Genomic DNA, 16,566 nt, shown 5'->3' on the forward strand with positions numbered 1-16,566 from the left:
GACCCATGTCCATGAGGTCACGGGCACGTAGAGCTGTGGGTCAGGACAGGCCACTCTTAGGGACTCGTGCCTGCCAGTGGCACATCCCCTTGCTTGCAGAGCAGTGCCACGGCCTCAAAGTCACAGAACCATGGGTTTGGATCACAGGATCATTCAGGTCAGAAGGGACCTCAGCAGGTTTCCTCCTTCTCAACATAGGCTCAAAACCAAGTGCTTTATCCAGACCATAGAGAGGCGGACAGTCAGTGGGACTGGAAGTCAGCAACCAGTTTTCAACTCATAGTAGTTATATTAAGGAGCTGCCTAATTTCTCTTAAGGAGAAGGCTTACATGGGACATGTTCAAGCACTTAACAACAAAGCCAAAATAATTAATAAGAACATAGAAACATGATATTGAGCAAGGGGTAATAGAAGAGAGCTGCATATGTGCTGCTGTAAAGGGACAAAGGTAGAGGCTGGGCCAGAATGGTGAAAATATAAATCCTGCCAAAACCAAGACCTGCACACTCTCAAGGAGCTGCACAACTGATCCTTAACTTGCTATTCAAGGAAGCTCTAACATAGCAAGAAAGTTGATTTCTACGGGTTGTTTTTTTTTGTGCAGACTGGACTTCCACAGTCCGTAAAAGGAAACAACAGCAGGATTTTGTGCTACACCTATTTCTGTGCATGTACAAACATGTATGTGCCAGCAGCCCTTTAAAGATCTAACAGTAGACCAAGTACCCATCCAGCTGGAGCTCTGCCAGAAGGTGTACCTAAACACCTGGGGAACCCAAAGTGGGGAAACCACTCCAAGCCCAAAAGGGAAGACAGATTAAAAGCATGTTGTAGTTTCCGTAAGAGCTGCAGAACAGTGGCTCTGTAGCACATACACTGAACCCTTGTGTTATCTAATATCCTGAGGCACAAGAGAGGGGTTACTTCACAGAAAGATTCCTACCTCTATAAAACAACCCTTAGAATAAGGGTTCCTGTAGATTTATGACAAACATTACACATTCAAATCACAGCTACATCTTTTCAATTAGTCTTCTATTAAAACACAGATGAATAAACAAAAATACATATGTATACATCTATATTCTACACATAAAAATCCAAAAAGCACCTCAGAATGCTAATATCTCTTGATAAAGCAATCAAATGAAATGATGCAGTTGGTATTTGCACTTTTTTGAGATTCAACAAGGCATACAACTCTTTATATTGAGCATATCTGTCTCAAAAGTGATCTAATGAACCTTTGTAAATTAATGGGTGTAACACTGCACTCAAAACCATGTACAATTTCCCATCATTGGGAAAAAAGTCCTGCAGCAAGTTACATCAAATGCAGCATCTCTGTGATATGATTTCATTAAGTTGTTGGTTCATTAGCATGTGTTATGTAGAAGGAAGATAATGATTACAGAACTCATGAAATGCTACATTGTCAGCTACAATCACAACAGGACGAGGAAAAAGAGGTAATGCATGCATGAAGATTGTCTTTCAGAATGACATATTCAGTTGGCCCATGGCTCTTTGAAACATGAGACACATGAATGCAGTGACAGATAATGTAAGACTAATGAGTTATTTGGTTTATTTCACATACTATTCAACAACATTTAATTACAACTCCAGTCTTCCATCAAAGTAACATGAAGGAGACTGCAAGATTTTATTTGTAGAACAGTGGGCTGTTGACTCATGGTTTTATTGAAGCCAGACAACATTAGTTTTCACTGCCTCAAATATTCAAGGACACAGTTTAATAAACTCTGGTGGTTTGAAAAATCTAACTACAGCAGACACAGCTGATAACTGCATTCAGATAATATTTGGAATTAAATATTAGTGAAAAAAACCTAAAAATACTATGTGGAAAAACACTATATAATAAACATGTAAAGAAAGTACTCAATATACATAAAATTGTCCATGTGCAATGAGCATTATTGCAATGACCATCATTAACTGTCTCTTAAGTAGATCCAAGTAAGTATGCAAATGAAAGTTTCTTCTCCTAAATTTTCAAAATCATGTAAACTCCTTGTGTTACCAGAGTAGAAAGCAAAATTATTGTTCAGTTAAGGTGAGCAGAACCCATGATTTTCCTAAATCTCATAGTTACGCTTGTAGTCTTGGAAAAGCATAGACTTCACAGAAATCCAATCCTGAACTTCCAGACACTAATTCACTAGATTATACTCAACACACTTTGCTCTTCTGGTATAAGTCAGTGTAAGAGAAAGAGTCGGACCTTGAAACGTGATCACTATGCATCTGATCTTGTTTCTCTAACCCTCCAAAATGAGGCCTGGGATGTAATTTGAGAGATCTTCTAGTCCAGAGTGTTCACCTAATGCAAGATCACGTTCAGTATACATTAAGGATGCAGATCAAGTTTCCATGAGGTAATGGCCCCATTGCTTGCAGAAAGCAAACATGCCAGCACATTAAAAGAAAATACATTACCCAAAACTTTCATAAAAAGGTGTCAGCAACTGTTTGTTTATTAATACTCAACACTAGATTGTTGATCTTGCCTCAGAGAAATCAAGTAATTTCTTAAGACTGATAAAATGATTGCCCAATCCCCTTTAGTACCTGTTCCAGCAGGCCTTATTAACATAAGACTGACATAGCAGATGCCTTAAATTTGTCTTTGTGCAGCCAAAACTCACATCTTGTCTTTCTTTCAAAGGGCACTCTTTACTAGGCTCTTACTCCCACTTTACTCAGACTGTCTCACACAGCTCATCTTTTCTAAGCCTCTTGTTATTCATACTGTCATTCTGAGGACTGCAAACTGTGGGCCAAAGCAGGCAGGACACATTATTCCACTTGATACCTGATCAGTACATCAGCTACAGCAGTAAATGTAACCCTTTGACATATTTATGACACTTCCAGCTTAAGATCTTTTTTCCCTTTATTATAACAGCCACAATGCTGTCAACACTCTGATCCCCTGGTATCTTTCCTGCACTCTGTTGTCTCTAATTTTATGTTTTAAATGTTGATTTTCTTTCCCCTAAGCAAAACCTTGTTTACTGAATTTTTTCATATTGATTTCTGGCTATTATATCCCTTTTCCAAGTATATTTTAAATAATAAACCTATTCTTCAAAATTCTCAAGTATAGTGAAAATTTTACAATGTTCTCCCTTCTGTTACTTAATGAAAGTATCGAACAGCAATGGAGTTCAGACAGAGAGGTAGCTGTGTATGTTGATAGAACTTCCTACTTTGACAGAAAACTTTAAATGTTTCCATTCTCTTTGAAGAAATATTTTAAACTCTTTAAAATGTTTCAATTTCACAATGTTTTTGTCTTAATTACCTCTACCTACTTTACTTGTGAGAACACGAGACAGTAGCAGACCCCTCACTGAAATTAAACTACTTGTACCTCATTTACTCTCCCCTCTTCACCACACCCTTTATCCACACAGAGCTACCTGCTAAAAAATGACTTTGAGGATAGAAATAATGTGGACAAAACAAGATGAAAATGTGAAACCTTAGATATCAAATTTTAATGTTGTATCTGATTTTTAAAATCATCTTTTCCAGGCCTATTATTTGAGTCAAGCTTCTATAGCTTGTTCTTAGATCTCTTTTATTCTCAAACAGGATAAAGCATCAGTTTTCTGGCTTGAAGAACCTCTGTGCCCAGGTACTGTAAAAAAAGGTGACTCAAGGCAAATATGCAAGGGAAATCCTAAGAAATGAAGTGATGAGAAGAGACAATGGCAACAAGAGCTCACCACTGACATTACTGCATTCTGGTGAGAAGAATAAAAATAAAGAACCAAATTCTGCTTTTATCTGTACTCATCACCTGGTTGTTGCAGAACAGCTTGTTTCCAACAGAAACCCAAGCAGGCAGAAAAAACAAAAGGTAGCAGTGTAATTCCATGGCTGCTCTTCTAGAACTACAAAATGCTGATAAAACATAAAAGTAGGAACGACATGATCCAAGCCCTACAATTCCAGTTGGCTGTAGCTTTTTGGCCGTGTTGCTCCATGTCCTGGAGAACAGGACACAAACCAAAGATAAGAATCTTCTGTGATACAGTTGCAGCAAATCACCTGAGCATGCAACTGTCCTGAAATCAGCACCTGCCCCAGAGGCAAGAAGGTGGCAGAAATATCACAGCAGTAATATTCAGGGTTGTGTCTGAACTGTCTCACTGTCACATCTCCACCTGTTCTCAGTGTGCTTTTAAGCAGAAAAAGGAACACTGAATCTCTAAAACCCCATTAACAGGCAGAATGAATGGGAATAGATTAGTAAAGTGAAATAGCTAGTCCTGAGGAGCCAGTGCCTGTGCTATAAGGATTTCAGAAGGTATCACATAAGCTGGTTCCATTATAATACTAGGGACTGAATGTACTGGGGGTACTTGTGTGTTTGTTAGCTGGTTTAGGTTCATCCTAAGGGAATGCATTTTTGTGCTCTGAGGTCACTCTGTGATGTAAGCCAAAGCTTGGTAACTGGGGAAAACTTGCTTCAAAAGCCTAATATCCATGGACCTAACATGCTAAAAGGTGCTGAAATCTTTGCATTCATTAGAGGTCTGCCATTCCCTGAGCAAAGAACTGTGCTGGTTTTGTTGCCAAGGCCCTCCTCCAATTGCAAACAGGAGACAGACAGTGCCTGAAACATACAATTGGAGCATTCATGGCAGAGAAATGAATTCAGCTGTGTGAAAATTTTGAAAATTGAACAGCATTTTTTTCAGGCCATATTTACAAAAGCAGTTGATTACACAAATTATTTTTTTAAGCTGTGTTACGCTCAGCAGATAAATTGTGCAAAGTATGGAGTACATTAAGCCACTGAGAGTACTGTGAGTACAATGCTGCAGTGTGATGTACAACAGAGAGATGGATGCTACTAAATCTAAAGTTTCTATGCACATTTCAAATCCAGAAGCGTTTTAGCTCAATATTGAATGTATGCTTACAGATCCTTTCAGAGATTATCTAGTTCTTCACAGGGCCAACGCACATATCCCTCCACACTACTCCACACCTGAGTTCACCAGGAAACACAGGGCAGAACCATCGAGGAGGTTGTAAGAAGAGGTAACCCATGTGGGCTGGGCACAGTGATCAGAGTTTAGCACCTGTTGAGTAGGGAGCAAAGGAAGCAGCAATCTCCTCCAAGGGGCTGGGAAGCTGAAGGACCAGGATGCAGTAAGGCCCTAGGCTGAAGGGGAAGGGATGGCAGCCAGAGGACAACAGAAGGTTGAAGAGCATGTGTCAGGCCTGGGAGGTGGTGAGAACAAAGCTGCAGTTGTGGCAGCCCCAGGTATGGAAGAGTGAAGGACAAGAGATTGTGGTAATGATTAGTGTTTCCTTGCTGCACCCCTTTTGTATTTTTGGAGTACATTAAATCACTGTGAGCAGCGTTTAGGAATAGGGAGAGCTGCCAACACCTGCCAGGTCCTCCTGCAACCTGGAGCACCAGGAAAATGGTGCAGATACCTGACCAGCTCAGCAGCACCAACCTCATGTAGCTGTACTTCTCTGTGTGAAACATATGCCATTTGGATTTATTTATTTCCAAGATATCCTAGTCCCAGGTCACCTCAGGTAAAAGAAAACCATTTGATTTCATCTTTCTAAAGCCTGCAGTTACTAGGGGTTTTTTTCAGAACACAGAAGAACAGATACTTAAGTATCTGTGTTGGCTGATGCTTGTACTTTAAGGAAAATTACCCTACGTAGTTTCTTAGCAATGCTCTTGAGAAACCAATGTACTAAAATTAAATTATTTGATATGTGATTCTGCCTTTTGGTAATAATTTGCCCTGTAAATCATAAGTATGGCACAATGATTACAGGTTTTTTTAAAAATGTTGTCTTGATTATTCCTCATCTGCACCTGTTTGAAGCTATTTTCATTCAAGTGATAAGAAAGAATGTAATACAAGCATTCCCATATTTGTACTATGAATTCAAATAATTCAGGGAAGTTACTTAAATAACAACATCCATTTATCTTAAAACTTGCTTTTTATTTTTCTTCCTCCTGATCTCAGTCAAGACTGTGGCTTCACCATTCAAGCACAGACCTGCACAACTCATGCCCTGTGGCCAGAAGCAGCTGGCAGAATGTTTTATCCCACTCACATCGGAGACACACAAACAGGTTGGTACATTTAAATTAGCTTCTGTGCATAACAAGTTCCTAGGAAGCGACCTGGAGAACACTCTCGAAGCCACACTTCCTCCACCTTCATTCCTGCTGAGGTAAACAGGCAGAGCTGCTGGCCCAGGGAACGGAAGGGCTTGATAGGAACCAGGAAAAGCTGAATGCCCTGGTTGGAGCCCAGCCTGGGAAGGCACACGGTAAAAGCAAGAAGGTAAGAATCTTGGGGAGCATGGTGTAGGGCTGCTTTGGCAAACTGAACATAAAATAATAGGCTGGGTGTTGTGCTGGTAGAAGCTGGTCTGCCCCTCCTGCTTTTCACAAGGAAAGAGGTGAGGGTGCATGAACACGGTGGCATGGCCCATTTCAGACACCTGCACCTCAACTGGCACAAACCTGGATGATCCCTGTACTGCATCCCCCGTAACTCCTAAGTCCATGACATAACACTGGTAAATTCAAATATCTAATGATTCACCCATTCACTGAGATTCTGCATGTCGGTTGTTTGCAAACATGAGGTTTAGATCAAATTATTTCAAGTTTTTCTTTCCCCCCTCTGACAGCTTTCTTATTTATTTCTCAACGCCAGAGCATTCCTGCGTCCGAAGGCTTTGCAGACAGCCAGACAAGCAGCATCAATGCGTGCTTTCTTACAGAAACACCGGATGCCTCCAAAACCACGCTGCTCTAAAACGGGCACAGCTTTGACAGACGTTGATACTCACTCAAAACCCAGTTCACTCTGCCTCCACCGAGACCCACCTGCCGCCCCGCGAACACCCACCTCCTGCCCAGGGCACGCACTCCATCGGAGCCGGGCACAGGCGGAGGTGCGGGACATCCCCCTGCGGGCACAGGTGGAGGGAGCCCTGCGGACCCTCCGGCGGCGGAGGGATGGCCCGGCCGGCCGGGGCCGCATTCACAGCGGGGCCGGGACCCAGCCGCCCGAAGCGGAGTGCTCCGGAGCCGAGATGCCACCCGGGGCTGCCCGTCCGCCGCCCGCCCTCCCTCCCGGCCCCGGGGCTGCCTCGTACCTTCCCCGTACCTTGTAGTGTCGGAAGCCGTGTAGCTGCCGGCCGCTCACATAGCGCCACCGCCACATCGCCGCCCTGCCCTGCGCCGCGCCGGCACCGAGGCACGGAGGGATGGCAGCGATGGGAGGACGGATGAGGGAGGCGGCGGGGCCGGGGGCGGGCGGAGGGCGGCTCCCCGGCCGCGCCCCGCGGGCTGGACCTGCCCCCGGCTCCGGGCACCCAGGCCGGGGCTGCCCGCGGCGCTGGCTCCCGGCGCTGGCTCCCGGCGCTGGCTCCCGGGCGGCTCCCGTGGGAGCGGGCGGCTTCCCGCGGCCCCAGAACGCTCCGGTGCCCGCCTGCCAACAGGGTGTATTTCACACCCCTAATGACCTCACGGTACCTAGGCACGTCGCGGAATCACCTCCAAACTGTTTTTCTCGCTACGGGTCTATTGAAGATGCTGTATTTACAGCATACGGGAGGGAGGGCACGCCCGTGAAGTCGCTATACAGAACAACTCTGAGTAACAAAAGCAAAACATGCCAAGTAACACTACACAAACTGTGTTAAGTGCCGCTTTTCAGAAACAAGTGACACTAAGGATTAAGGTTTATATTTACGTTCCAACAATAATCTGAGTCTTGTTTCTTATTATTGCACCTGCACTGGAGTCTGCCACACCACATCAGTCAGCAGCGCACTCTGTGCCTCCTGATTTCTACGGAAGTGAGGCACTGGTATAGGCAAAAAACAAAAAACACCCCCCCCCCCCCAAAAAAAAAAACCCAACAACCAAAAACAAAAACACGAAACCAAAAACAAACAAACAAAAAAACCCCCAAAACACTGGAAAGCATCAGGAGTAATGTTTCAGCTGCAAACGTATTTCAGCATATGGCATGACACCTTGTGTTACCTGGGAGAGAGAGTTGAAATCATACACGCCAAGGTCTGAGATTTTATGGACCAAATGGAATCTATCCAGAAAGAAAATCAATTAAAATCCATTACTTGCACCCCACGAGGCATCTCATATATTGTGAGAGCCAGTGTTATTTTACAAACTGGGCAGGTTTGATAGGAATTATGCACAAGTTATGATCGTTAAGTGCAAACTGTACGCAATGGTTTTTGTTCTGTATTATTAATTACACATTAATCAATTGAGATGTGCTTATACCTGCATTCTGCTTCCAGCAGCAGCAGCAGCTGAACTTCTGCTTTTGAAAACAACCCAGAACTTTAATACTTAGCTTCAGGTTACTCAGTTAAAAGCTTGATACCAGTTAAGAAAGCTAAAGTGTATGAACTTTAGTTCATGAGCCAACTCTAATTTTAATTAGTGTTCACAGCCTGAATTTTGATTTGGGATCCCCTCCATTGTTATTATCACATTTTAAAATTGTGTTATGCTATTGAATTAATTTACAAGGGTACATAAGAAAAGATTCACGACCTGTACGGTACTCACTGAAGTTTTTTAGTGCAAGCAAAGCAAATTACTAAAACAGGCCAAAGCATTTTAGAATTATCACTTTCACTTCTTAACTCTAACCTTAGAAGCCTCAAACATGAAAGTAGAAATTCATCTGAACAAATATTGGGAGTATGATGGACAGTAGTAGAAAAAGTGTTTGCTTTTCTGAAAGGTAGAAGGTAGGCAAAAAAGAGAATTTTTTCTCTTTGCAGGCTTCTAGATTTATGTCAAAAATATATAGATACAGAAGATACATAGATATAGCAGACAGAGAATACAAGTTGTATTTCCTATTCTCTCAAAACTATTTTGGTGAGAAGTGAAACACAAAAAAACCCTCAAACCCTCACAAATACTCCACTAAACAGGGAATGTCAAAGACTGCCTACATGTGAAAATGCAATTGCTCAAACTCGTACTTCAGCATGTTCCGTGTCTGCTAATGAGCACATCAAAGGAGGCAGCTTAAGTTATACTAAAGAGCAGGAAACAGAGGGGTGAATAAGTATGGAATATCACAGAGCAAGCTGAGACACAAGTAGCATGGGGTTTGAGAATACTGTGGAAATTGCATTGTGGAAATTACTGTGGAAATTGATCTGTGTCGCTATAGGACATGAAATAACATGACGTGGACATGCAGCTCTCTCAAGGGTAAGAAGAGAATTTTTAATTTCTGACTCCAACATTTATAGATTTCCAAAAGTAACAGTGGGTTGGAGGGTGCCAGTGCCACCTCTCCAATGACTCTGGACAAACCAACAGTCCATCAAATTTCTCCTCCTCCACAAAAGAATGCAAAACAATAAGTTGTTTACATAAAGTGTGTGAGAAAGTTCGTTACAAGAATGTAAACACCAGAAGGCTTAGAAAAACTTTAAAAATCAGGGCGACAGATTTGTTGATTTAAGGAATTTCCTTGATTTAGGCATCATGGTTCATATGAATAGTTGGCCTTTAAGACCACACACACAGACTAGCCAAGCCCAGGTGCAATCCAAGCTCAAGCCATGAGCTTTACCTGCTACAGTATGTCTCCATGCATACCAGAATGGTAGGCAAATAGATGAGGGCTCAGGATGGCCCAGAATAAATAATAAAAACATTATTCACATGCACACACACATATATATATATGAAGTAAATAATAAATAAATAACCCAATAAATCCTTGGGTTTCATTCTTCTCTCTCTAAGTTATAATAATAAATTAATAATGATGGAGCTTCTTGGATAGGGAAGACTGCCTAGTATGGCAACTTTGATTTTTAATAATTTATTGTGTCTTGTTTATTCCCCACCTTAAAGCTGTGTACTATGCAATAGCCTTTATCTAGAAGGCATCTAATAGCACATTCCTGCCTACTTCAAGAAGTGAAAAAAAGCAGAAAAAAATCATGTAGAGACCAAACCCAAAACGACCAGCTGCCAAAGCAGTAGAAGAAGGAACTAATGTATTACCCTAGCCACTCTTTAACATAGTATTCTCCCTTGGGCAAGGCATTTTTCAGGAACCCTGTTTGTAAACTCTTCAACACAAGGGTACACCACAGCCATGATTAGGCTAAAGTTGTATTAATACTAGACCTAAAAGAAGAAATTCAATATCTGGATGTACTAAAATTTATAAAGTTCAGTGTTATATGTCCTTCTGTAATTTTAAAATCTTGTTGAATTAAATTAGGAGGAAAAACTTCCATGGCAGTAAACTGGTCTAATGATTGAAGTTTAAAATACGTCACTTTTCTCCAGCTCTGAATATGGGCCTGCATTTTTTTCTCACCAGCTAGAGCCAAAAGAGAGTACTTATATGACAGATGTTCAGTTTCAGATTGAAAAATATTATTTTATTTGCACTAACCCCATTAAACTACAGAGTCGTCTCATAAAAAGTAGGCAAATATGTTTCCCAAATGTTAGTGGCTGCCAGAAAGTTATGTACTCATACTCCTTTTATAGCACTGACACAGAGAAATAGCAGGAGATGAGAAAAATGTCAGCCACTGCAAGATGCCAGGGGAGCACTTGGAGCAAGGATGCTGGGATGAGCTGGCTTAGGCTCAGTGAGCAGCCAGGACACTCCAGAGGCTGGAGCCCCTCCTGTCTTTCGGACCCAGGGGCAAGGGCTGCTAAAGAGATGCTTCCTGGGTGTGCTGATTCATTTAAAACCTTTTTTTTGCTTTTGATTCTTAAATGATCAGCTATTAATTTTTAATTTGTGTGAATGTTAGAAATTGACTCTTTGATCCACTGCAATCTGGCATCCCCTGAGGGGTTTTGTGGGATTTTTTTTCCCCATTTCTTCCACAGTTTACAGCTCGCCTCAGCATAGTGATGCACTGGACTGTGAAGCAGTACAATTTAATTTAAAGTGGAACTGACATTGTAGCTTGAGGATTAAAAAGATTTAAGTGTTTCGTGTTACTTCCTAAAAAAAACTTTAGAAAGCTTGGAGTGATCAAACTGCAACACAGTCTGCAGAAGAAAATGTTATTTTGGATCTAGACTGTGATCTGTCTAGCCTAGGCCTTTGGATCACCTCTTGCCTGACAAACTCATAAAAACCCATCTGACCCTGAAAGACAGACTCTAAAATACTTGATGAGTTTTTCCTCACCTACTTCATCACAGTTCAGTGTCTGAGATACTTGTGACTTTTAAAACTTTCCTGAAGGAATGACTCAAATCAAAAACCTTTTTCTGTGTTTGAATTTGACATTGTCTGTACCAGACTTTGTACACTGAAAAGCTTTTAAAGCTCTAACTTAATGCTCTGTAAGAGGAAATGAATCCATAAACCCATATTAGAAGGAAGGACGGGCACATTCAATCAATATAAACAAGTGTTCCAAACTTCAGTAATTTAAGCTTCCTTACCTTTAACTCATCTGTGTAAAATACTTTCTGTTTCTTTGAAAGAGTTTTTTCTACATGTGGATTAAGGAACATTGGTGCAACCAACAGCACCACAAAAAAATTAATTCCCTTTTTTTTATAAATTCCCTTTTTTTCTGGATTTCACTACAGAAATAAATTTTTGTTGCTAACAGAAATTGTATTGTTTTCATAAAATTTTCATGCAACAAAAATAGAAAAAGTTCACAATTTCTTAATGTTCCCTGAGCAGCAGTAGATTTGATCTCAAGTGCAAATACAGTCAATCAGTATATCAGATAAAACAGTGGACTCAAACCATTATTTAAGCCTGTGAAAACACAGATATGTTTGTATATGTAGTTGAAAAACCAGTTCTTCAAAAAATAACCATTTGTGTTAATTATTAGTTCCAAAATATGATGCACAGAAATTTTTAACAGACTTGAAGAATAATGTAGTGGTATTATGAAATTTCACCTTTTGTCAAGAAGCTTGGCTTTTATTATTCTTTTTTCACATTATTTTGATTAATGAAATGGAGACATTATTTTTTAAAAAGTTGCAGCTCTGTTATAGTTCCTAATATATATGGTGGTTTTCTCACATGCTTCTTCTACTTCCATGTCATTTCAGTACTTGTTTGTGAAGAACATGAAAACAAACAAAAGGAATCTATAGACTCGATCACCTTCTTGGGATTCTACAGAAGTAAGTTCCTCCCAGGTGTGAGCACCCTGGAATTCTTGGAAGGAATTTATGTTCAGAGAAAATATACTCACTAAAGTAGGCCAGACTTCTGTGGTCCATTTCTCTGTGGTTCAGCTCTAACATAAGATTATTTAGCTAAGCAGTGCAATAACATATATTAAAAAAAAAAAACCAACCCTACCTTGAGGATATATAATAGAATTAATTTGTCAGTCTGGAAATTTCAGAAGAAATATAGCAAGTTTTTGGAAGGATGAGAACCCAGTGCTTTTAATTCTGTTTTGAATATAAAAATCAAAGGCAGTATGGGGTTTGGATGATGATGTTTCTGGCTCTTCTGTTTGCAAAATCCACTTTAATTAGTGGCAGTTTTATAAAGGGAATTCCAGACGGGTATTTGCCATAGGGTGCTTTGGGAAAAATACAAACTGAACTATAGACGGATATATGTAATTAGGGCTCAACAATAAAAATGCAGTCATGCAGGACCTTCTATCAAAATGTAAGTATTTTATAAATTCTAATCAAGCTATGAGATACAATACCTTATTTTACAAAGATTGTTTATTATTGCTTGTGTTTAACAGCAGCACTGACAGCCAAGGTGACCTGGTCAAGAACCTACACTAAGCAATATAAAATAACCTATCTGTAAAATATAAAATATAAGCATCCTTTATAACCAATATAAAAATAACCATCTTTTTCTGCCAGTGTTTCCACCTGCACCAGCAAAACATTTGCAAAGGTGATCAGCCTTTTTTCCTTCTGTTAACTGCAACTTATCATTTTACAAAAGAGAATGTCCATGCAAAGCAGCTCCAATTCCAAGTCAACATCTTTGCACGGACATTACCCTTTTTGCCAGTACATTTATCGGCTTACTTTTTGCTTAGGAAGTTAAAAAAAATCTTATTTTAGTGGTGTAACAGTAATATTTTTCATCAAGTGCCTTGTGTTTAGACATTACTTGCTTAGGTATCTAGCCAGTGTTTCCATCCCCGTGCTTTCTTTCCTTGCGGTATTAAACACTCATTTGAGATTTACTTCTGAGTGAATCCGGATATCACGAAGGATGCATGAGTGACCTTGGCTATCACGAAGGATGTAGAGGCGAAACCCAGGCTGAAAAACTTCTCAGGGAAGGGCAGAGCTCAGACGTCGCTCTCCACACCATGCCCTCAAAACTTAGCCCGTGCCCTGGGCAGAGAACAAACGGCCCAGTTCGCGGCAGCCCCCTCGCCCTCAGCGCCCCCAGCTCTGCCTGAGGTCTCAGGGCAGTTCGGCAGGGAGGGCACAAGGGCCGCGGGGCCAGCACTGGCGGCTCCCGCGGGGCCAGCACTGGCGGCTCCCGCGGGGCCAGCACTGGCGGCTCCCGCGGGGCCAGCACTGGCGGCTCCCGCGGGGCCAGCACTGGCGGCTCCCGCGGGGCCAGCACTGGCGGCTCCCGCGGGGCCAGCACTGGCGGCTCCCGCGGGGCCAGCACTGGCGGCTCCCGCGGGGCCAGCACTGGCGGCTCCCGCGGGGCCAGCACTGGCGGCTCCCGCGGGGCCAGCACTGGCGGCTCCCGCGGGGCCAGCACTGGCGGCTCCCGCGGGGCCAGCACTGGCGGCTCCCGCGGGGCCAGCACTGGCGGCTCCCGCGGGGCCAGCACTGGCGTTTCCCGCAGGGCTCCCGCAGGGCTCCCGCAGGGCTCCCGCACCACCGGCCCGCCCCCAGCGCGCGCGCACCGCACCCCTCCTTCGCGGGAGCCCCGCCCTGCTGCTACGTCACCCCTGCTCTGCCCAATCAGAAGCCGCAGCTCCGGCGGCGCCAAAGCTGCAAAGGGCGGGCACGGGCCGGGGGTTCCCTCGGCCCCGCCCCCGGTGCTCCCCCGCCACGTGACCGGGGACGCGGCGCCGCGCCGGGGGCGATGCCCGGCGGGAAGGGGAAGGTACCGGCGGCCGCGGCGGGACGGGAGGAGAAGGGGCTCGGCCGGGCCGGTGAATGCTCCTTGGCCGGGCTGGTCAATGCTCCCGGGCCGCCCCACAGGGCCGAGCTGTGGCGCTCCCCGCGGCGGCCTTGCCGTGCGCCCTGGCCGCCGGCCAGCCGCGCCTCCCGGCCCCGCTGCGAGGGGCGCGGGGGTGGCTGGTGGTGTTGGCGGCGGCGGCAGAGCAGCAGTCGCTGCCGCGCTGTGCCCTCGCTGCCCGTTCATATCCGGCTCCAAGGCGGTGCTTGTGCTGGGGACCAGCCACGCTGGAACGCGGGGCGGGAGCCCGGGCCCTGCCCGCGGTGCTGGTGTGCGCGGTTGCGCAACACTAACAGTGAGATCCACCGTGGCACAGCTGCACCGGGGGGAGCGGCGAGCTCGGCCTGCTCACTTGGCCGGCGGGGAAAAAGTGCAGGGAGAGTAAAACTTGAGAGGAAAAGAGAATTGTGGGAATTGGCCGGGATTGATACTGTTTTGAGCAGCTTCGCTTTCTTGTCTGGGAGCGGAGGGAGGAGAAGCGCCCCGTGCTGCTTTTCTATCCCTTTCCTTTGGTATTTGCTTGGTCCATTGGATGTTCCCCGCAGAGGAGCAGTTGGGATGTGCTGGCTCTGATTGTCCGTGCTTAGGCTAATATTGACGTACTGCTGAAAGAGGGACTGCAAGTGTTGTTTGATGTACAGAGCTGACAAATTACAGGTCTGGTTCCTAGAGAATTTTGTCTATACTGGTGTGCACATTCAACTGCTTTTTAAGTATAAGCCCATTTAAAAGAAATTTTAATGGACGAAAATGTCAACAGCTCTCAAACTACTAAAAAAAAGCTTTAAAATAACCTACTATACTTCACATAAATTAACCTGTAAATTGACACTGCAGGCTGCTGGCCCTCTCAGTAACTGTGGACTGAAGCTCTAGGTCCAGTTTCTTGAATTCACATCAAATATTTATATGGAGAGATTTAAATTGACAAGGAGTTTGGGATCCGGTAATTTGGCTCTGGAGGGTTTTTTTGTGGGGGTGTTGTTGTTTTGTTCCCAGTTTTTAAGACAATTTAGAATGTGGGAAATGGTGACAAGGTATTTGTATTAAAAATCTGGAACTCAAAGCCACTGCTGTCAGTATCAGCAACCATAAGTCCTTCTCTTTTGTTTTCTTCCAAGTGGAGTGTGCCAGAATTTGCAGTAGCTGAGGAATATCTCATATAAAAGGTGTATTTCTTTACTTCCTTGGTTTGGGACTTTGGGGACTGTTTTCTCAGTGCTTGTAGTGGTTATAAATTTCTGTGTGGTGGTAGCAGAATCTCTCAGATTTTCTTGAATCTGTGGAGCAGGATGCATGGTGAAACAAAGAGCTAATTAACCAGAACTGTCCACAGTACTGATGGTTCTTCAGGTTGTAAATAAGCTGCCATGGTGTCAAACAGCTGCTGGACTGGTTCCACTGATCCTTGTATCCTTTCTTGTGCTGTTGCACCAGCTGTAGATAACACGTGCTTCTTCCCAAAGAAGTTTTCTGTCAGTTTGGTTCATCGTTGCTGTGTCTGCACACAGAGTCTGGTGAGTTCCAAGTGCTCAGAGAGAAGGGGAAGAGGGGGCTCCAGTTGTTTCTGGTTTGTCAAGGAACCACCTGCCCTGAGACAGCTCTGTAGTGCTGCTCTGAAAACCTGAGCAGCCCTGCCTTTAGTCAGGCTAAAGAAGTGCAGAGTTAAATAAAACTATTCTGCTGTTAAGTCATCAATTATGAAAAGTCTTCTTGCCTGTCACAGCCATGACTGTCTTGTACACTGAATTTCAGTGTGTAAAAGTCACTTCCAATGCAACTTCAGATTGCACTCTAAATAGAAATGTAGCCATCTAAGCATAAACCTAGCTATTTGTTCTACTCAGTTTGCTTTTTTAACCTTGTCACCTGTGAGCACATCCTTTCTATTTGTACCCTAGCCCTTCTTACTTAGGGAGAGGGAGTTTACATGTAGCCTTTATCCTGCTGATTTTTATACGGTGTCCCCTTCCCAAATCTTGGCAATTGTGCAGCAGTGGCTGTGTATCAGCTGCCACATTCTGCTGTTCATACCCTGCCTCTTATGTCGCATCCTTTCTTTCCTGTGTTGGTATTGGACAGCACTGAGAAGTTGAGGTTTGCTGTCTGTCAGCAAATGTCCTGATTTTAAGAATAGCATGAATGAGAAGCTTAACAAGGAGTAACTCCCTAGTTCTATGTTTGTTAAGCTTGCTAACAATGGAAGTATATTACAAAGCTTGCTTCAGGCAACTCTTTGTGCATGCAATTATGTGCACTTATTTTCACTTATTTGCAACTGTTTCTGCTTTTAACTGACCATCAGAAGTGGTGCCCTGTAAACCTGC

At 43.5% G+C, this 16,566-nt stretch overlaps 2 protein-coding genes across 2 annotated transcripts in view; one reads left to right on the forward strand and one right to left on the reverse strand.

Annotated features, from left to right (window-relative positions):
* The window catches only part of LOC136564713 (ethanolaminephosphotransferase 1-like), a 57,849-nt gene extending 50,547 nt beyond the window's left edge, over positions 1-7,302 (reverse strand). The window contains exon 1 of the mRNA XM_066562948.1: positions 7,202-7,302. Coding sequence (XP_066419045.1) covers positions 7,202-7,258 — 57 coding nt within the window. The 5' untranslated portion in view covers positions 7,259-7,302. The remainder of the gene's footprint in view (positions 1-7,201) is intronic.
* SPIDR (scaffold protein involved in DNA repair) overlaps positions 7,302-16,566 on the forward strand; it is a 200,099-nt gene continuing 190,834 nt past the window's right edge. The window contains exons 1-2 of the mRNA XM_066547116.1: positions 7,302-7,715; positions 13,424-14,164. Coding sequence (XP_066403213.1) covers positions 7,302-7,715; positions 13,424-14,164 — 1,155 coding nt within the window. The remainder of the gene's footprint in view (positions 7,716-13,423; positions 14,165-16,566) is intronic.

This window comes from Molothrus aeneus, chromosome 1 (genome assembly GCF_037042795.1).
Source record: "Molothrus aeneus isolate 106 chromosome 1, BPBGC_Maene_1.0, whole genome shotgun sequence".
Taxonomy (NCBI): domain Eukaryota; kingdom Metazoa; phylum Chordata; class Aves; order Passeriformes; family Icteridae; genus Molothrus; species Molothrus aeneus.